This window comes from Prinia subflava, chromosome 3, assembly GCF_021018805.1.
Source record: "Prinia subflava isolate CZ2003 ecotype Zambia chromosome 3, Cam_Psub_1.2, whole genome shotgun sequence".
In the NCBI taxonomy this organism is placed as follows: domain Eukaryota; kingdom Metazoa; phylum Chordata; class Aves; order Passeriformes; family Cisticolidae; genus Prinia; species Prinia subflava.
The window spans coordinates 69,976,104-69,997,122 of NC_086249.1; the positions used below are offsets into that span (position 1 = coordinate 69,976,104).

At 37.8% G+C, this 21,019-nt stretch overlaps 1 protein-coding gene across 1 annotated transcript; it reads left to right on the forward strand.

The window, feature by feature from the left end:
* The first annotated feature begins 116 nt into the window (after positions 1–116).
* LOC134548061 (protein-lysine methyltransferase METTL21E-like) lies at positions 117–16,632 on the forward strand. The gene is made up of 4 exons (XM_063392401.1): positions 117–3,629; positions 12,387–12,544; positions 14,970–15,087; positions 15,984–16,632. Exons 1-4 carry the CDS (start codon positions 3,560–3,562, stop codon positions 16,406–16,408), a joined length of 771 nt encoding a protein of 256 aa, XP_063248471.1. The 5' UTR covers positions 117–3,559; the 3' UTR covers positions 16,409–16,632.
* Positions 16,633–21,019: the final 4,387 nt, after the last annotated feature.

The following is a 21,019-nucleotide window of genomic DNA, read 5'->3' on the forward strand; positions in this document are numbered from 1 at the left end:
GAGGAGCACACTTACTCAGAAAAACCTAGATTCCAGGCTTCAGATTTTAAAACTGAGCTAAAACATGTCAATTTATTTGCATTATAATTGAGTGGATAGAGCTGTTAAAATCACCTGCAATCAGTTGGTTCCTTAACTTCAAATCTAAATGAAATTCAGAAAATTACTTGGGTTGTTTCTAGGTGTTGGGAGAAGTAAAATAGATTCTTTTTTTTTTTGCTTTTCTTCTTCCCTTCCCTAAGCCTGTCTTGAAAGTTTTATGCCCAGAGTAATATTGTTTATTGAAGAGAGATGATGCAAACCCTCAAAAAATCTCAAGGCAAAGCATACAGTGCAGTAATTCCCTCTATAATCTGATGTGCAGTACTCACTTATGTTCTGATTGTAAAAGACATGTTTCTAGATTTGGAGTTACATGGCTGTGTGCAAAGACACTGTTTGCAAAGGTGATGTTCAGACATATCTACTGGTTGCAGCACTCAAAGTGGATTAATTTGTGTGGGGCAGTGTGAAACTCATACTTCTCATATGCCTCTCTTCTCTGAATGTAGAATTTATTTTCAGCTCCTGGATATTAAGGAGGAAAAGCTCAGAATTCTACCCATCTTACTTGTTTTCTTACATTACATTTTAGACCTTCTTGCTTTTTGTTGTTGTTGCGTTCTCATTTGATATTTGTACTGCATTTCTATTTGTTTCATTATTTGAAATCCAAGTCCATACGGTAAAAGTTTTGTATGAGACATTATCCTCCCCTAAATGGGTGAAGGGCTGAGGTCAACTGGGTGGGATTTGGCCCTTGGCCCTTATACTTGCAGGGAGTCTAATACTTCATGTACAGTTTATACTGGGTGAAAATTGTCCCTTTTGATACTACTTTTCCAAAAGATTATAACATTTTAAGCAAATTCCCAGTCTGTCCAGCCAGTTTACATCAGTATTTTATGAATCACTCATTAGCGTTACTGAATTTTAATTTAAAAGTGTGTATGAGGTCCTGGTGAGTTGTTTCTAAATGTAGAAGAGCTGTCTTTAATTTCTTCTGCTAACTATGGTACAGAGACTCTCACTTCTCCGTAGGGCTTGTTAAGTATTTTGGTACAATAATTTATTATCTTTTGGTAACATCTAGAAATCCCAGTTGAAGTTAATTTTTCTAAAAAATGTGTAAAATGAGAGATGGCTGCTGTCCTGAATTGATTACAGTCTGAAAAAGAGAAATCTTAGATACCTGTATTTGGTCCCATGACAGTGTTTGCAATCTCTTGAGTGAATGGCCCTCTTGGGTATGTTTGTATTCATACATGGTGACAGCTGTGAGGTGGGGTTAGGATTTTGGGGCTTGTGTACCTTGTTACACTTCTGCATTCCAACGGGAGCACGCATTCCTACGCCACAGCTGCAAAAGCACCCCTGCCCCTTGGTAAATTTTTCTCTTGGAAGATCCTTTTGGCTCTGAAGAATGACTTTTGCTCTTCGGTTACTTTTTAGTAACAGGGAGGAGCTGCTTCCACCCTTCCACTATTTATTTTGTGAGCAGTGCTCCCAAGTTGGTTACTTTGTGGCTGGAGCTCCCTTGCGTGGGTGCCTCTCGCTGTTACAAAATTGCTCCCTTACGTAAGGGCGGTGTGGTGCCCTCTTTGTGCTCGGGCTGCAGCTGTCGGGATCTGTGATCGCTGCCGGTGTGGGGATGTTGGCAATGTGTGACACAGGCTTCGGGACACGCATTTGCCTGCCGCTGTCCGGGGGGAGGCCACCGGCAAGATAAGGACTCTGCTGTTGGAGCACCATCTCTGGAAAGCTGTGAGAGATCCAGGTAACGCTGACCGAAATGGGGCGGATGCCGGGGGTGTTGCACTCGTCTCTGTCTTTTACACTAAATTAGTTTGTATCATTCACTTTAAACAGTACAACTGAGCTGTTCTGCACTGTTCAGTTGCTTGTAGCACTCCCGATTGCTCATGTGGGACTATTTTAGGTTGCTGTGTAGTTCAGTGCACCTCAGGATATTTTTAGAATGGAAAAAAAAAAAAAAAAAAAAAAAAAAAAAAAGAGAGGACCACAAAAATACAAAGGCTTTTGTCTGTAGGGTAATTTTACCTTTTATTTTGTTTTCTAATGGGAAGAAAATTTGTCATTTTTAATACTTCTGATGTAGACAACAAGCTGATGAATGTGTGCAACATTTTCTGCTTAATATCCCTGTAGTTTCTTATGCTACTTGTTATTCTGAAGATGCATACAAAGACTTTGAATCCCACTGGGTCTCTTTTCTGTTGCCTATCTAATGATGTTGCTATTGTTAACTTCATGTATAGACATAAATATAACGGCGATATTTTTGTTCTGTGTGCTGTAGTGACATGTTGAAAGCCCCTAAGTTATTTTCTCCTTCAAACAGGATAATGGCTGCTGGTATTTTAGTAGTAAAGTTAAACATTAAACTTGTGTGCCTTTTCTAGTGTGAAGTCAAGAGAGTAAGGTGCATCCTCTCAAACTGGAGAAGGCTGTTCCATACTGTCCTCTTTATCCTGAAATTTTGGGAGAAAAACCTGCCTAAGACTTTGCACTGTGAGGAAGATTTGACATTCAGAATATATTTTTATTTTGATTGACCTTTTTCTCTTTTTTTTCGCTTGATCCCACTATGGAGAGATACTCTTTTAGTCATTGCCTTATTTAATGGCATCCCTAATGAGTGTTTAGACATTCTGTAGATTATTAACTGTATGCTGCCTGTAGCCATCCTGGCAAGAATCAGACAAATTTCCACATAAGAGTGGACATTTAAAAATCATATGAAAGTATCAAAAATAATCAAAGCACTGTGTGGTAGGTTTGTGGTGGGTTTGTGTGGGGGGTTTTGTTTGTTTGTTTTTGGTGTTTTCCCTGTGAACTCAGTGTTCTTTCTGATTGTAAAATATCAAGAATTGGAGACTATTGGTTGTCTGTCTGCTTTTCTGCAGGCAGCTGAAAATTTTATTGTCCTCTGTCCCACTTATCCTACTGCTCTTTTCCTCCAGTATGCTCTTTGTCTGTTCATACAAGCACATATACTTTCTGTCAGCTTATTTGTAGATCCTGCTCCCTTATTCTCAAGTGCAGCTTTTACTATTAGATTGTTTCCTTCCTTTCCAAGCCAATTATTTCAAATAAGATTAGATCACATTGGTGCAATTTTTCTTCTCTTTCAGGAATTTGTTTCTACCTTTCCTCTCAAACCTTTAAAAGCCTATCAAACATGATATTAATTGATTCTAGCTTTAAAATTTTATAAAATAGCTCTAAACATTAATCAAAACTTTTGTTTGATTTGATTTTTTTTATCTGTTCTTTTTCCTCTGTGAGAATATAACAGTTGAACTAGTTTGCTGTGTCCTGTACTTTTGTGCCTTGGATGTTGATACTTATGTGTCTTCATGCCTTTATTATCAATAGAAGTAAATTTTACCATAATATATATATTTTTTTAAAAATGCAGGTTATGTGTGAAAGAAGAAATAAAGTAATTTTATTGAGACAGACTTATGTTTCTCTGTCCTAGGGTTTGTGGCATAGTATGGATTTGCCATCATCACAGCATAATTGTCTACAAAATCAATGGGTCAGAGAATCTAAAAGACAAGAAGGTAAAATGTTTCTTATCTCACTATGTTTCCTCGTTACACTTAAGGATATTATTAGTTATAAGGAACAAAATATCTTGCTGACAGTGAGCTATTTTCCAATTAATTTTTTTCTGAAGAACTGTGTTTATGGCATTTGCACAGAAAATGCAACAGATAGCCCTGTTGCACTATGCTAGCAATGTGTGTGGTATTTCAAGTGTGTTGCACCTGCATACTCTTGCCCTGGCAGTTTCCTGCTGGTGCCTGGCATCTGTCCTCCAGTTATTTGCCTGTGTCTGGTTCCAAGGAATGAAGCTGTGACTATGGTCAAGCTTTTCAGAGAGGTTTGTTTACAGGCTGTCAATTAGGAGAATTGGTCATTACAAGCTTGATTTCTGTCTGGACAGCCTCAGATCCTATTTTCAAATACCTTCAGGGGCTGTTGGCAGTGTTTCCTCTTGAGTACTTTCATGGCTGCCCATCTTTGAGGATTCTAAAGCTTCATAAACAGTCCCCTTTTTAGTGGTCGTCAGGAGTAGGCAAGGTATTGGGACGAATGCACATTTTGTGATGGGATCTAGTTATGTTCTACAGCTGAGTGCAAAAGGAGGAGATTGGAAAAATTATTTTATTTTTCATAATATTTTTGTTTAAAATCTCAGCTGAGTTGTGGTCTGTGTAGGGCCAGGTAGTTTTCTTCCATGTCTATAAACATTAGCCTAAGAGAATGAAGAGACACAAATGGAAAATTGGATATCGTTACAGACATTACAGACTTTGCTATCTTAAATTCTGTGCCAGGTTCTGGATGTGAAAGGGTGCTGAACCTTATGCATGGAGATTTGCCTGCTCTATTACTCTGAGCCTGTGCCTTCCTTGTTCTCATCTCTTTTCTCTACTGCTTTCCCCATTTCTCTTTCATTATTTTGCCTGCCCAGTCTCAATATCTGTTTCTCAGGCTTCTTATTCCAGTTCAATTTCTTAGCAAGTTTCAGCCATAGGATCATAGACTCACAAAATGGTTTGGGTTGGAAAGGACCTTAAAGACCATCCAGTTCTAAACCCCCTGCTGCAGGCAGGGGCACCTTCCACTAGACCAGGTGGCTTGAAGCCCCATCTGGCCTAGCCTTGAATACTTTCCAGGGTTTGAGCATCCACAATTTCTCTGAGCAACCTCTTCCAATGTTGTACCACCCTCACAGTCTGAGCACACTGTATTTGGTGCCTTCCCCTTTGCTTATTAATTTACTTCTCATACATTCTCCAGTTTAAAACTCCTTATTTTTGTTCATGATTTGCATTACTACTGGTTGTCAGTTTACAGGTCAGTCCTCATCCAGTCTGATAATTCCTTTTGTGACTTTAATCAATCAGTTCTCCGCACCTGCATTATTAGATGTCTCTATCTTTTTCCTCACATAATTTCTCATATTAGCTTTAAGTCTCCATGGCTAAATGTTTCTGAGACCAGATACTACCACTCCTGTCTTAATTTCTTGGGATACTAAATTACTTTTACCTAGTTCCATTATGTAAATTCACCCCAGAATTATTTTATCTGAGACAAAAGGAAAAGAACAAGTTTGCAAGGTGTACTTGTCCTTGACAGTCCATCGTCTCATTTCACTTGGCCACGGCTCAGTTTTTAATCCATAAATATCTGAGAAAATGCTGACCTAGTAACCTTCTCGTAACTCCTGACATTTTACAAGGGACACACTCCTTCTACTTGCCCTGCCTGACAGATGTCCTCATTGATGGCAATTCCTGCCATCATTTCAAGTATCTTGGTGGAGTCCAGAGCGGTGCCTTAAATGGGACATACTTGGAATGGAGCCAAGTGAAAAGCATCCTAAACCTGCAGCTTGAAATTTAAGATAATTCAGCTGGGAAGAGGTAGTGATGTAACATCTCATTCATATTTCCAGCGTTACTTCTGAAGATACTTATTTCTCTCATTCTCTTCCTCACTGACACTTTTTCACTGACTTCAAAGACTTCTTTGTAAAATGTGAAAAACTTCCTGGGACCTGAGTAGGGATCCCAAGTCTGCCTCTTCACAACTGAGTGCCCAATTTGTAGTTGGACTTTTCCTTGCTTGTCATCCTTCTAGCATGACTCTTGTGATCCTGGTTTCCTGATGGCCCACCTCATTAATTTAACACTTCTCTGTTCTCCTCTTCCCTCAATGAGTAGACACACTATCTTTGCTTAAGACACTGCTAAACTCAAGGGAAAACTTCTTGTGTATGGATAGAACAGAAGTTGGAGGCAACACTTAAATAATCAAAGCATACATTATGTTTGTAGAGAAGTCCGTAACTTATTCTTCCCTCTCAGCCATGTGCCCATCTTTCCAATTTCACTTCTTTAGCCTTTGCAGTGACTGCAATAATAATATGTATTATAAATATGAAATAATAATAATAATAAGTAATAATAAATAATAGGTCTCAGCTGCCACATGAGAAAAGTGGTATGACTGCATGTGTTGGTGTTGTTAGGTTACTTTCAGGTCCTTTATGCAAAGGAATATTTTAGAAATCCAGAATTATTGGCAGGCAAATACTGACAGAATTTTTTGGGGTCTCTTTCGATCTGTCAAGAAGTTAGCTGCCTTTTGTAATGTGTTTTAGACCATCTAATTTAAGAACAGAGTCTGCTTTGTAGTCAAAGGGAAATAATTTAGTTATTTTTAGAAATTAGATAGCTTCTGAGCCTAGACTTGGAGATGACAGACAAACATGACGAAGTAACAAGGGAAGTACTTGGCAAAGTTGAATTCATTATGTGTACACAAGATGAAATTACTACAGTACTTCTATTTTCAGCCATTTAATGGTTTTTAGATGACCTTGGATAGTACTGGGATATCAGTGGTGTAAATTTGACATTGAAAACACATCTCTCAAGCCTGGGTAAATACACAGACTGGATACTGCGAGCAAACTCTTCTCCTGTTCTTGTGTCCTCATGCTCTGGGCTAAGTGTATCTTGTCTCTTGGCTGAGAAGAGGCTGCCTGTGGGTGGCAGTTTTGTATTTCTGCATTTCCAAGTATAAAGTTTCAAGCATTTTGTTAGCCTGACATGGTATCTCAGATTAATTGATATAATACATGCCTTCATTGCCATCACTTCAGCAGACTGAGTTTGTAATAAATGTACTGGAGAGCCTACATTTACATGATGATATCCCTTTTTGTAGGTAGGGATGAGGTAAGGAAAAATTAACTGTGAGGTTTAGGCATACTGGAATGGTACTTTCCTTTATAGTCTTAGAAAGGTGTAGGTTACATCTGACTTCTGTGAAGTCAAGAACATGATTAGCTTTCCCTCCTAACACCTTCCTGTAAGGGCACTTAGACCAAAATGGAATAAAATAGAAATAAGTGGAATGAAATAAAGATACTAAAAGGATACTGCCTGAAATGTATGGACTATGTTGTGATTAAGGATTTTGTACGGTTCCACTGAGCCATCTGTAGTGCTTGTAGGACTAGGGCTCTGATCCTGACATGTCAGCAGCTCAGTGAAAATTCTGAGACTCCCTTATTATTGTGACCTTTATGTAGTTTTAGGATAAACTTGGTGTGAGCCATTGGAAATACCTGTATGGCTTTATTGGGATACCTTCAGATGATTTCTATCAGTGGAGTAATGTAACTCTTCTCCAGTCATCTCTTACAGTCACAGAACTGGAAGCAGGTTTGTTCCCTTACTGATCTTTTTGCAAGTGCCCTCTTGACTTTGGGATCTATAGATAGGTATAATACATATTTTTAATATAAAAAATATGTATTATATTTATTATTTCCACATTATAGAAATAATATACATATTAAATATTTAGTTTGGATGACTCCACTCCTATGTGTCTAGAGTAGGGGGTGATCTCAAGAGTCCTGGATATTATGAATTCTTGAAATCTCTTGGAAACTCTCTAGCATTACTCAAGCAGTAATATCAACACAGGCCATCCTTCTTTGAGGGGGCAGTTGCTGAGAAGCCATAGAGGAACCGTCTTCACAGCTGTTGATGCATGGTATTAAAATATTTGTAAGGACAAGTCTAAATGGTAAACTTTAAATCCAAAGTCTAGATGTGAGAGTATTCTGCTTCTGAAGATGGGAGAATATGTTGCTGTAGGGCTGAACTTTGTCAGGTCATGTTCATGCTGAAGTCTTGGATTTCATTCCTTTTGCCAGTTGGAGAAAATCCATCAAAGCAGGAGAGAAGCAGAAGATGACTGGATCTTATTTCCTTATGACATTGGGCTGTGACACCATTTGACCTCCTGAGATGAAGCAGAGTCAGGCCAACACTTGGAAGATATTAATATGTTTTTTTCTTCCCTGTAGGCTGTTCCCATGAATCAATGATTGAAAATACCTTTTCTGAATGAATGCTGCTTCTAATCCACTAGCAAAGTACTTGGAGTATGTTTTGTTACTCTGTGTGTTTTTTGTGAACGAGTCTGAAAATGGAGATATTGAGTGCTAGTATATTCTTCACAGCTTTCGTGGTGGAAGGATCCTTTTACTTTTTTAGCTATGTTTTATTTCAGTTATCTAGATAGAGGTAAATTTTTAAAATATAATTTTGATTTAGCCCCCCTACCTTTGCTGCATTTTTTGCATTCTGATGCAGCTGTAGGCTTCCAGGTGTGATTCTATGTGACAAGTGGTGTAAATAGCTGATCATGCAGCTCATTTCTAAACAGGTAACACTTCTACTCATTCTAAACAAAATTATGCACATAAAGATTGCCTTCATTTTTATAGAAAAAGATGCTGCAGTTTGCAATTTGTTCCATTCTGACCTGGTCTATTTCCTGTTATTTTCCTTCTGCCTTCCCTTCCCTACCTGAAGGACTTCTCCAGCTTTCTCTTAGCAGAACTCACATAATTTTCTTTCTTTAGGCTTTGTTCTAACATAAAACATTTTAATATTTGTTTTACATGACATGTGATTGTGTTAGCAAAATCCTCTGGTTTCCTACACAGGATTTTGCAGCTTGACACACATTTCTCTAACTTGCCACTGACTTCACAACTCCAGTCTTCCACAAGATTAGTATGTCTGTTTGGAAAACTGTGTTCCCATTTCTGTTGCTTTGCCTTTGAGAATGATGTTTATGCTCATTTGAAGTCGTTGATTCAGTGCAAGATGTGTCAACAGTATATGAGGTTTTCTCTCAGTTCTGACATTAATGTCAAATCACGGGAGCTCATGGAACATGCTCCAAAGGTATTAGACTTCTATAATAAACAATGCTTTATCCAAAATATTCCAAAGAACACTGTAAGTAATTAACCTATTAGGCAAGAAGATATTCTTGAAGAATTTGGGGCATCTATAGATGGTAACTTTTTGTACACAAGTTCAAGACAAAGGAACTTGCTCTGTTTCATTAAGAAAAATTATCTCAATTTTTATGTTACCTCAACAGGATCAAACTGCCTCATCTTACTTTAAATAAGGTTCTGGTACTAGAAACTCCAGTGGTTTCTGTGTTTGCTCAAGCAAACAGATGAATAGGCTGAAGAAAAGAGTTCTGTGTGTATACCACTTCCAGACCTCTCCACATCACAGAAGAGGAGTGAGGACAAACCTATGTGGTCAAACACAGCCTGTGTGTTTGTCCTCTTCTGGCTCTGTGAAGGAGGGAAGAGCCAATCCTGGCAGACTCTTAAGTTCTAATGGTTCAGTATCTGTACTCCCATAGTATTGCTGGAAATGCCCATTATGCACTTCCATTCTTACAAGAATTGATAATCAGTCAAGCCTCCTCTTCTCTTATCCTACCCTATTCTACTGATGGATCATCTCTTTTTGTCTAAAATGTCATTAGAGTCCATTCGTTGACACATAATTTCAGGACTTTTTTCTGAACAAGAGAATGTTCACTAACACAGAGGCAAACACTTCCAGGGGAAAAATCCCCCTTTTAGCTTTTTACACCTCTTATCAAGGAGTTAGTTTGATCAAAGTACCAGCAGAATTTTCTTAATGTTCTAAGGTATTAAAAGAGTTCATCTCACTTGGATTTTACTTACAACAATTTTTGTGTCACTTGAAAGATTTCCCAGTAGTTTTGTATTTTTCTATTCTCATTGCTTTGAGGGCAGTTACAGAAAAATTGTTTCCTTTTGCTTACTTCCACAAGAAGTTGTTCTGAAAGATAAAAAACAGAGGAGTGTTTTTTTGCTGTTCAAAGGGACACTTGTACAAAATAAGTGAATCTGACTAAGATCTTGCACTCCTTATTTTGTCAGCACTCTTTGTCGGGATCGTTAACATCCTGGTTCTGATAAAGTTTCTCCTTCAGGCCTTGTCTAACATATCATAACTCTGATGAAACAGTTATTATTTTTGATTCTTCACAATAGTAGTGTTTTCTTAAAGGGAAATTGAGAAAAAAAAAGCAAAAGTAAGCTTTTCTGGATAAGCCACCTGGAAGATTACCAAAAGGATAAGATGGGCAAAAAAATTCAAGGGGTGTTATTGATAAACAGATTTGGGATTCTTCTTTCAGGGGTGCAGAAAGTGCTCAAGAAGAGAGTGGCTTACAAACTCTGTTTGTATAGATGCCATGAAAACCTGAAGTAGAAAGTTTGCTGATCCTGTAGGGAATAGGTGGGAAATGTTTATTGAGTGCTAGAGGGGCAGCTGTAATACTGCTGAAGTTTTATAGATCTTCTCGCAGGAGCTTTATCAGTTAAGACCTAATAAGTTACCAGCTTCTCAGCAAAATTGGATTCAAAACAGATGTCAAGGGAGGAAGAATCAAGAAAAATGGTTGTAATTGAAAGGTAATAGAAAGAATAGCTTTTACTTCCACAGCTAGTAACGATCACAGAACAAGATCAGACTGCTCTAAGCAATCGGAGAAGATTAAAAGCAGGCTGTATCTGGTATGCTTGGAAACAGGATGATCTATTAAATACACTTATGATATGTGTAATAAGACAGCTTTTTTATTATTTCTTTCATAAGAGGAAGATTAATTTTCCCCTGAAGCAGCATTTCCCTGGCACTTAGCTCATGTTTGTCAAGAGCTCCCTGATTACAGGCACAGTGATGCATGTGTTTTCTCCCAGCTTAACATTAGAGGTTTGAAGAGGCTGACACATACTGCTTGTTTTCCAACATCTTAAAATACCATAATTTCAATGTTGAGAATTTTATTTTAGTTACATTTACCAAAATTATGAAAACTTTATTTTTCCAGTAGTATATGCATGGTATTTTTTTTAAATTTTGCTGTATCCCATGATTAAGGTTCTCCCCTTCCTGCAATAAATTCTACAACTACTGTGGTTGATTAGTCAGTTTTTGTTGGGTTTTTGTGTCTTAGAGTTAACGTATCAAAATCAAACATTTTTGGTTTTTCCTCCTTGTTTGTTGCTATTCTCTGTTTTCTTGTGATGCTGAAATTTGAGTTAGGAGCTTAGAGCATGGTCTAATGAGCCTGAGCAGCTTCCTGAAGTATTTTTGTTTGATATCATCTTTTTATTTGTTCACCCCTGCTTTTGTTCCTTGGGCCTTGTATCACAAGGAAGGAAGGAAGAAAGACTCTGTCCATAGGTTATAACAATAAAAATACTGAGGCATATCACAAAATAAATTACAACACTTGGGGTCTTTATGTCCTGTGACTGCAATGACTTGAGGGGGAAGAAAATGTGAAGAATCTTCAGTAGAGCAAAGTGTTTTATATTGATGAAAGCATAAATGGTTTCATTTGCAACAGCCAGCAGATCCCAAAACTAATATCTGTGATTTTGATGGAAGCTGCAGGCTTGATACAGAAACTCTGCTTTGGACAAGGCAGTAACAAGTTAGCTAAATCTCTAGCTTGCCTTCTATAAGGTGCAGCTTGTTAACCTGCCTTTCTTTCACTGGTTTGCCAACAGAACATAGTTGGCAATGAAAGCAAAATTCCTGTGAAAACTTGGAACGAACCTAGACTTTGCTAAGAAAATGCTCTAGACAGCTTAACTTAAATTTTTTTTTCTGACATTGTGGTGCAGTTTTGTGTGATGATGGCAAAACTGAAACTAGCTTGGCATTCCACTAAAAAGGAGTGAATCCTCTTCTGTTAGAACAGTTATCCAGGATTTTGTTAGCTATCATAAATATTCTTTGCTTAGCAACAGGGATGGCATTCAGGATATCAAGCCAACTGGAAAGAATCCCTCTGACAGGGCTCTGTTGGGGTGGGTGGATAAGCTTTCCTGACAACACCAGTGCTTTCACTCCTGTCTGTCATAATTTGTGTTGCTAGGATCTATTTCACAAGTTTTGTGACAGACTCATAAATGATACTCTGGCTCCTTTTGTTTACTGTCAAAAAGAACCATAATATGGGGAAAGTAAAAGGAACAGTAAAAGGATATAGAGAATAATGAAAAATCCAGGTGCATAAGACTGTGAATGTCTGTACTAGGGCAGCTGTTCTTGAAGGGAAAAAGAAGTTTAAAAATTTCCTTTTAGTTGCTGAAATGCAAAGCAATGTATGTTAAAATTCCCATTCTTTATTTTTTATGTACTTGGTTGCTTCAGCAAAACACAAAAGAAGTCATTTAGTCACACACTGAAAATTTCAATTAGAATTCAGGAGAATTGCTGTGTACCGTGCTAACCATTAATGGTGAAATGTATTTTATTCACAGATGTGATTTATATTCTTGCTTCCAAATCAGCTTTTCAATATGAATTGGTAGTTTCATTATCAGTGTATTCAGCCTCTTTGACCTTTTATGCTTTTTCTTCCAGGGGAAAAAGAAGATGAACAGATCGTTGCAGAAATCATGGGGAGGCGTTTTTTTCCTGATCTTATAGTTTATAAGACCTGGGAAGGCTTTCACTTTGCTGGCCATGAGATAAGAATTACAGAAGCCACTGATTGTTACGGGGCAGTCGTCTGGCCATCGGTACAATATTTTTGTAGTATTGTTATTTTCCAGTTTTGGAGCCGTGTAGCATTTTAAAATTTGTTTTATGTAATAAACATGCTTTTCTATATATTAAAAACCCAAGGAAATAATTCTGTGCTTCTCTGTCTCTATCCTGCAAACCCAAAATCTGAATTTAACCTGGTTTTGTGTGGATTCATGTTTCTCAAAGCTTACAGTATTTTTTGTGCATGCCCTAATCACACAAGGTGTATGACCTTGTGTCCCCCTCTTGTTTGCCACTAGCTTTTAATCCTATTAGCCAATTCTAAGCATATTTTGAAAGAAATATGGCAGTTTTATGATGATTGCATTTCTGTACATTTTATAAATACAGATGGCTGTGTTGCAGGCAGATCCAGGTTGCGGAAACAACTGTGATACGAGCTCACAAGGTGTGAGCACTCATAGAAGCTATCCAACCTACTCATGTAAGGAACAAATTTACCTTGTTAACACATAGGCATGGGAAAATGTTCAGCTGGAGCTTTCAGTTTCTTAAACAGCTAGGAATCTAGTTGGAGAGAACCATTGTCCTTGGCTCTTGATTTAAGAACCATCAACACATTCATCATCCAAGGAGGCCTCTTCAAGTTTTGAATCTGTATAATGCAGCAAACTGACTGTTTTGAAATAATTAAGACTGAAAGAAATCTCCAGGCAGGTGCCACGATGCCACGATGAAATTTATATCCCTATAGGAGAGACCCAGGAAGATCCATTTATTTCCCAACTGCCTCAGCCTCCTAGCATCATACTGTTTTTTAGAAGTATGACCATAGTTCAGCTGAGGATAGTTGTCCTACTATTCTGTTTTGAAGTCCAAATTATATTCCTGGTTTTAGGAGACCTGAACCAGTCATCTGTACAGTATGTTTTAGTGACCTCAGTGCATGTCTTCATGGAAAGTTTGGCTGACTACCAATTATTGGCACATTATCACGGACTTCACTGAAAAATGTAATTTTTTTAACTGGCAGGGCTTAGCTAGTTTTATTGTGGAAGGAAGACAACCCTTTGATCTCTGTCTTTTAATGTTCTCTCTTCCACTTCCATCTTTGTCAAGAGTGCAGAAACTTTAAAGAAAATAAAGTTTCTCCATGTTTCATGGAAAGGAATGCAGATTTCAAAGTTTCCCTGATTTAACCCTCAGAAACTTTGATTATGCCAGCCAGTTTCTACAACAGAATATGGCAATACCCGAGGGAAGGAATTATAGGAATTAATATAACTAGGAGGAAATCCTAATATAAGGTCAAATATAATGTCAATATAATGTCAAATATCCAGTCTTTAGGAACCTGACTTTAATTATTCCTGGTTCCCAGAGACTGATTTCTATATCAAAATGCTGTTGATTAAGTGATATATGTAAGTTCACATTACCTTTTCTTCTGTGCTCTGAATTAAGAGGTAGAAAACACAACCTTTGCTTGAATTTCTAGCATGTTATCATTGGGTCAGCAGTCCTCCTGTTCCTTTCCTTCTCATTCTTAATTAGTTAAAAGCAAAACTAATTTTGCTGTGCCACAGCAAACTGCTAATAATTGCCCTTCCATATGTTCATCTGTATTGTGAGAGGACGTGGCAATCATCCTATTTGTCAATGGTGACTATGTAACTATCAAAGTCTGAGAAAAATGTGGAAAAAAATATGGAAACTATCTTTATGAGAGAAATAAGATTAGCAATTTGTATTTCACCAGTGAACTAAAACTCACTGGTCAGTGTGAGACAAGGCAGAAAAGCTAAGAAGATACTTAATCACTTTAAGATTAACTGATTTTTAATCAGTTTATATATACTTATGTAAGGAGTCTATTGCAGATGCTCTTTGTGGTTATATTTACTATGAATGTTTGTTAAGCTTAACAAGGTAAGCAAATAGAAACTGCAGGCAACTGAACCAGAAGAAAAGGGGGTAAATCTATAGGGTCCATTTTTAACCCTAACAGTAAATAATTATTGTCAGAGATAATTGACTATTGGAAGAACTTAATTGGTTGTTGTGCATTTTCTCTCAGAAACAGTCTTTATATCAAGATGTTTTTGTGAAGGACACATTTTACCTCAACCAGAAGTTAGTCCAGCTACGAGCAGGAATTGGTGACTGGAATTTTGCAACTCATGTTGTGTGTTGTGACAGGTTTTCTAAATGCAGTTGTTCCTTCTGGCTATAATAATTCACAGACCTATATGGAAGCACTTGTAGCATTTATTTTGTGACCTGTAGAGCCCAAAGATCATAGTGAGCTGTGGTCCTTTAAGGATAGCGCTTGAATGAATATTGCTCATTTGAACAGACAGCCATTTTTTTGCATGCTTTTAAATGGCAATTCATATTTAGTAAAGGGATTTATTTCATTAATTTGTTCAGTATGTTCATGGATTTCTTCCCCTACAGGCTCTTGTTCTGTGTTATTTTTTGGAAACTAATTCCAAACAATGCAATTTGGTTGACAAAAATGTGATTGAAATTGGAGCTGGAACTGGCTTGGTCTCCATAGTAGCCAGCTTGTTGGGTGAGTATGTGATATTTCTCTTGTCTCTTGGAAACAGCCCTTAGATGAATAGTGGAGGAAAAAAGATTTGGTTTGGTTCGTCTAAGAGACTGTTGTTTGAAAGCTTCCAAGAGCAAGAAACAGTAAATTCTAAAAGGCTTGTTTGGAAAACATTCTTTGGTTTTTTTTTTTTTCTGGGAGTGTATTGATACCATAAAGGAGGTGCCACTAGATATTTTATCATTAACTGTGTTAAACTGGGGATCAAAATAAGCAATTAGTGGCTTCACAGGATGTGAGTGGCAAATAGATTGAGCCAGATGTAGGTATGACCAGTGCATCCCCTTCCTTTGGGGGGATGTTCTTGGATGCCAGGTCACCTTCTATCCATTTGTGTTTCAGTATTTTCCTTCAGCAACTTGATCTTTCTGCTACAGACATTGTTGTGTTTTCTCTCATGGCACCCTATTCATCTTGAAAAGTAATCCAGGTCAGTGGGTTCTGCATTTTAACAGAACTTTAGTTTTTGGTAGTCTGAGAAATCTTCTTCTTGTGTGAGAAGAGAAGAATCTGAGGTAACGCTTAAATCTCATGCTGACTTCTTGGATTCAGTAATTGGTGTTCATCAATCCCTAGTCAGCCACTGTACTTTTAACCAATGTTATATCAAGATACAGTAAATATTTGATTTCTCCCCACTAGCTGCATTTATATGTCAATCTGTAGAACTATAAGGAAGCAAATATTTATTTTAAGCACAGTATCTAAGAATTATTGAGAGCATCTACATTTTTTGAGTGGCCTCAGTGAGATTTACGTGATAAAACCAGTTCTTTGTGCAGTGGCTTTTGTGCATGGGCTTTTACTCAACTCTTGGTGTATATTCAAATATTATACTTGTTTTCTCTGTGTCACAGGTGCCTTTGTGACTGCCACAGATTTGCCAGAACTACTGGGAAATCTTCAGCACAACGTTCTCCAGAACACAAAGCAGAAATGCAAGCACCAGCCTTGTGTTAAGGAGTTGTCCTGGGGAATTGATCTGGAAAAGAACTTTCCTAGGTCTTCCTGTCACTTTGACTACATTATGGCTGCTGATGTAGTTTACCACCATCCATTCCTGGAGGAACTCCTCCTAACTTTTGATCACTTGTGCAAGAACGATACTGTTATTCTGTGGGCCATGAAATTTAGGTTGGAGAATGAGAACCGATTTGTGGACAAATTTCAGACACTGTTTGACTTAGAGATGATTTCTAATTTTCCCAGTCTGAACATAGCCTTGTATAAAGCAATGAGGAAAGGCAGGATGAAAGCCAGACCTTCCAAACCGAAGGTCTGAAAGAGAGATAGAGGGAGGTAACAGTTTTAGCTGTTCTACAGCTTTTTCTCTCTTTAATAATTTCTATTTTAGTAGCTGCTGACACTTACATGAATGACATTTCTAGAGATAGGTAAAACAAATCATCAAATTCCTAGTGCATCCCTATAAATTCCTAAATTCAATTTGCCAATAGTGTTATACACAGAAGAGATATATCTGTGACATTGTCTTGACTTTTATGAGCTAAGCTGACAACTCTAATAACTTTTACAAGTTTTGCCATTATTGTTATGGATGCTATAATGAATATTTCCAAAAGTTTTCAATTACAGCTTTGAACAGTCTCTTACAAGTTCAAACAAATATTTAAAACTTTAGACTATAAATCTTTATATTTAAAAGTTTTGCTGTTAAATCTGATATTTCCCCAATCTCACTATCATGTCAATCCTTCCTTTGAATACTCTTAGTAAGACATTAAATTAGCTGAAAAAACCTCATCACCTGAAAAACACACTTTTGTGGTAAAGGGATAGAATATATTAGTTACTCTTAATGTAATGATTATGCTTTCATTTTTAATTTAAATTTAGGGATTCTTCAACACACAGCCATGCACATGAGGCAAGATGGAGTTAAATGTTTTGTTGCTTGAATAAAGGTCTTGTATTAGAAGCGTACAACATATCATCAGCTGCCCTTTACAAAGATTTTAATTCTTGATCTGGAGGTCCGCTTCTCCAAAAATAGATGATTATCTGAACCTGAGGGAGCAACAATGGGAAAAAGGACACTGGCCATCAAGAGAGGAGCTTTGCATTGCTGGCTGCTGATGGCTGGAGGCAGAAAACTAAACCAACCTGTCATGGTGTGGCTGAGGCATGGACAGGCTTAGATATTTGTTTGTTTTTTTAGTAGGGGCAAACAAAATACTTTCTTCCTAGCCACTCAGTACTGCATGCCCCGGTTTTCAGTGACCTATCCAAAAGTTTTCTTTTGGGGAGATGAATAAAATCATTCTTTCCACACAGTGAATTTCTGATTCTGATTGTAGTTGATTTTGAGGCCTTCAAGTCTCTTTCAGGCTAGAGAAGAGAGCTTTATCACCTCTACTCTGGCAGGCAACTGCCCCAGTAATGTGGAGGCTCTGGGAACTGTCAGTATTTTTTAGCTCCTATTTGTAGTCTCTCAAGGAGGATTTTTTTTTATTGTTGACTTCCTGAACATACTATTGTTTTTATCTTTGATTGTGGCAGATGCATGTTACCTATTTACTCTGGCACAAGTCTGGGGCAGAACTGTGGTAAATGTGATGTGGAATGTACTTTTTGTCCCAGCTGAACATTGGTGCCCTGTGTTAGGGTAAAGTGGTGCAGAGAGGAGAGACTGATCTGCCAAACTTTTCCAGTGGGAACTGGATATCCTAGGACATCCTTGGTGAAACACAAAGGCTGACCCTAGGATAAAACTAAAGCAATCAGTAGCATGTCTTAGTCCCAAAGCAAAATGAAAAGAAAGGAAGTCAAGTCTGTTTTTTTACTTCTGCTGAGAAATCACATGTGAGATTTTGGCTTATAGGTTATTAGAGAAAAATCTAATCCTCATTGGTAAATTTGCTGTGACAAAGTTTGTTGATAGAGGTAGAATTCTTTATTGGATCAATCAGTACAGCTAGAAAATTAGACTCTATACCAGCTGACAGGGAGTATTACCCCTCCTTACAGATGTTACTATATATATGTCCTTAGATAATTACGGCTGTAGAAAAATAGACTGCAGAATGGAAATATTTGGAAATATTTTCTTTCCACATGGTGTAATAGAAGCAGTTCAGTGTAGGAGAATAAAGAAATCAACAGGGATCTCTGCCATTACTTGATTTTCTCTGTCTGTTTCCTTCCTCTTAACTTGCTTGCAGTTATCAAATCTACTGCAATTAAAACCATAACCCTTTATCTGAAAGGGCATCTCAGTCTACAAATGTTTCATGGATAAATGGATTTGCACTATAATTAGTGAAATGACCTTGTGAACTCCAAAATGATGAAGGCTAAAGAGGAAGACTACTGGAAAGTGGTTAAGTGTGATCACTTTTAAATAGCTGTCCTGCTGACTAGCCCTCCTGTTTGAGCCACAGACTGACCCCTGCTGAGCTTCTGCTGAATTCAACAGGAGATGTGTTTGTCAAATGGAGCCAGGATTCAGCACTTTAGGCCCAACAGCTTGTTAATATGTACTGGAATGTAGCATCAGCTCTCTTTCTCACAAGTCTGCCTAGCACTGCCGTGTGAAGCTTCCTGGGAAATCTCAGTGACTGGCTGCTCTATTGTACATCCACCTTTTGTCCTCTGGTGTGATGGGCAGGTTATTAGCCATGACCAGTGGAGGGTGAGCTTGTATTTGGCATTTGCATATGGAGTTTATTTCTGCTCTTTGAGAATAAGTCTCACATAAATGTCAAGTATTACTGACCCCCAAAGTCAGTCATAATTTTAATAACCACTTATTCTTTGTTCTAATAGCTCAGATAAAGGATCAAACTGTCATTCAGTGCATTATATTGCTAATACAGATGGCTTTTGTAGCTGTAGTTTCTGAAAGGCGGGGGGCAAGAAGGTCAGTTAAATTTGTGGGTGAAAGAGCTCCACTTGTAAAGAATGCCAGAGAGTCTGCCTATGCTGGTAGGCTTTTACAGTCTCTTATAGGGTCTTATGATAATCAAATTAATTTAATAGATAAATTTGGATGTATGGTATACATTCAATCCACTCCTTGGGTTTTATGTATTTCAACCTAAGAGCAGCAGTATATTTAAGTAACTTGATGGTATTTGCTAAATTTTCCATAAGCAGTATGTTTTTCGAGTGCTAATATTTTCAGAAAGGGTTTTTTTTGTATAAAGTGGATATAGAATTATTACAATTATTTACTTTGCTGCTTATTTTATATTTTCATCAAGTTTTTTTACAAATCTTTGCCTTTTCCCTCTCAAAATTAAAGAAGTAAACATTTTCAACATTGTAGAATTTCCATATGGTCATATTGTGGTTTTGTCTCTCTCTTGCTGACTTTCAGTTTTACAGATCTGAGTGATTTGGTTTTGTTTGCATTATTACACCCACCCACTTGGGCTTTTACCTCTTGTAACAACTGTAAGAAAAAGCTGTAGCTGCTGAAAATTTAGAGAAAAAAATTCAAATGACAGTACAGATCTACTGTGCAAAACTCATTTTCATTTAGAAGCAGTAACGGAGCCCCAGCCTGAGAAATACAACTGTTAAAAATACCCAAATAACTACCCTTGGCCCAAATGGCGGTTGAATGATGAACTACTTATACTGGCCATTATACAAGCACTAGTCAGTGCTAGGTGAGCAAAAGAAACCAAAGAGTACCACGTATATCCTCATGAATGGATCTTTATTGCCAGTCACACTGAGTATATCAGCACAGGCTACTCAGTCATCTGAAGAAATAGTACATTTACCAAACAACCCAGGACCTTGACACCTAAATTGATTTAGAAGTTACCAATTTAGAATTCACCAGTCCAGCTACCACCCTTTGAACTCTGGAGACCTGAATGGTGCAGGACCTTCCCCTATTCAGCCACTGCCACTGCACTGGTAACCTTGAGGTGATCTCAAGAAAAGTTCAGTGACAAAGAAAGAAAGGAGCTGTCAAGATGTCATTGCTCCATGGGTGTAATTAAGAAATTGACATGTTCATTCTTATAATAGATCTGTGACTTCAGGGAAATGTTGTTACACAGGTGTAATGTAAAGAGGAAACTGAGCTAAATGTCAAGGGATTTAAACCTCACTCACAGGGGGAAGTCCAGTACCAAAGTTCTTTCACGGTAAAAATAGCATTTTCTTGTTTGAGTTTGTTTACATTAAGAAAAAAAAAGTAAATTAATTTTATTCTTGCATAAAAACAAATACTTCTGTGCCACTCTAGATAAATTATAAACACCCTGAAAGTATAAGCACTCAACAATAGGCCAGAATAAAATAACAATTTTTCCTTCTACATAGTTAAGCCATCCAAACATACAACACACAGGCTGTATTGGATAGTCTGGAGTTTCAGAATCATTCAGGTTGGATGGCATCTCTGAATCGAGTCCTACCTTCTGTTCACATCTGGGCCATACTCAAAATCTGAACAGGTTACTCAGTTTCTCCAGTTGTACATGAAAATATTGAAGAAAGAAGATTCCCCAATACGCCTGAGAAGCCTGTTAATTTCCTCCCCTCCGCACCTTGCATATCCAACTGGAATTTCTCTTGCTGTAACTGGGCATCTGCCTATTGTCATTTTGTAATGCACCTGTGGCCACATCTTCTCTATAACCCTCTTGTTATGTGGCAGATGACAGCTATGAGCTCCACCACTCAGGCTGAAGAAACCTAATACTCTCAGCTTTTTGCTTCCTCCTGCCCCTTAACCCTTTTAGACCTCCTCTGCATTCTCTTCAGATTAAGACTCCTATTACTAGTGGCTCCAGAAGCTGACGCAGTTCTGCAGACAGGGCACCATTATGCCAGGTAGAAGGGCAACGACCACTTTGAATGATCTGCTGGCCACACTCTTGCCAGTGCAGTTAACTTGCATCAACTGCAAGGC

Coding starts and splice junctions, on each gene's coding strand:
- LOC134548061 (XM_063392401.1), top strand. CDS start 3,560: ATGGATTTGCCATCATCACAGCATAATTGTCTACAAAATCAATGGGTC. Junction 3,630..12,386: donor AGAATCTAAAAGACAAGAAG/GTAAAATGTTTC, acceptor TTTTTCTTCCAG/GGGAAAAAGAAGATGAACAG. Junction 15,088..15,983: donor CATAGTAGCCAGCTTGTTGG/GTGAGTATGTGA, acceptor TCTGTGTCACAG/GTGCCTTTGTGACTGCCACA.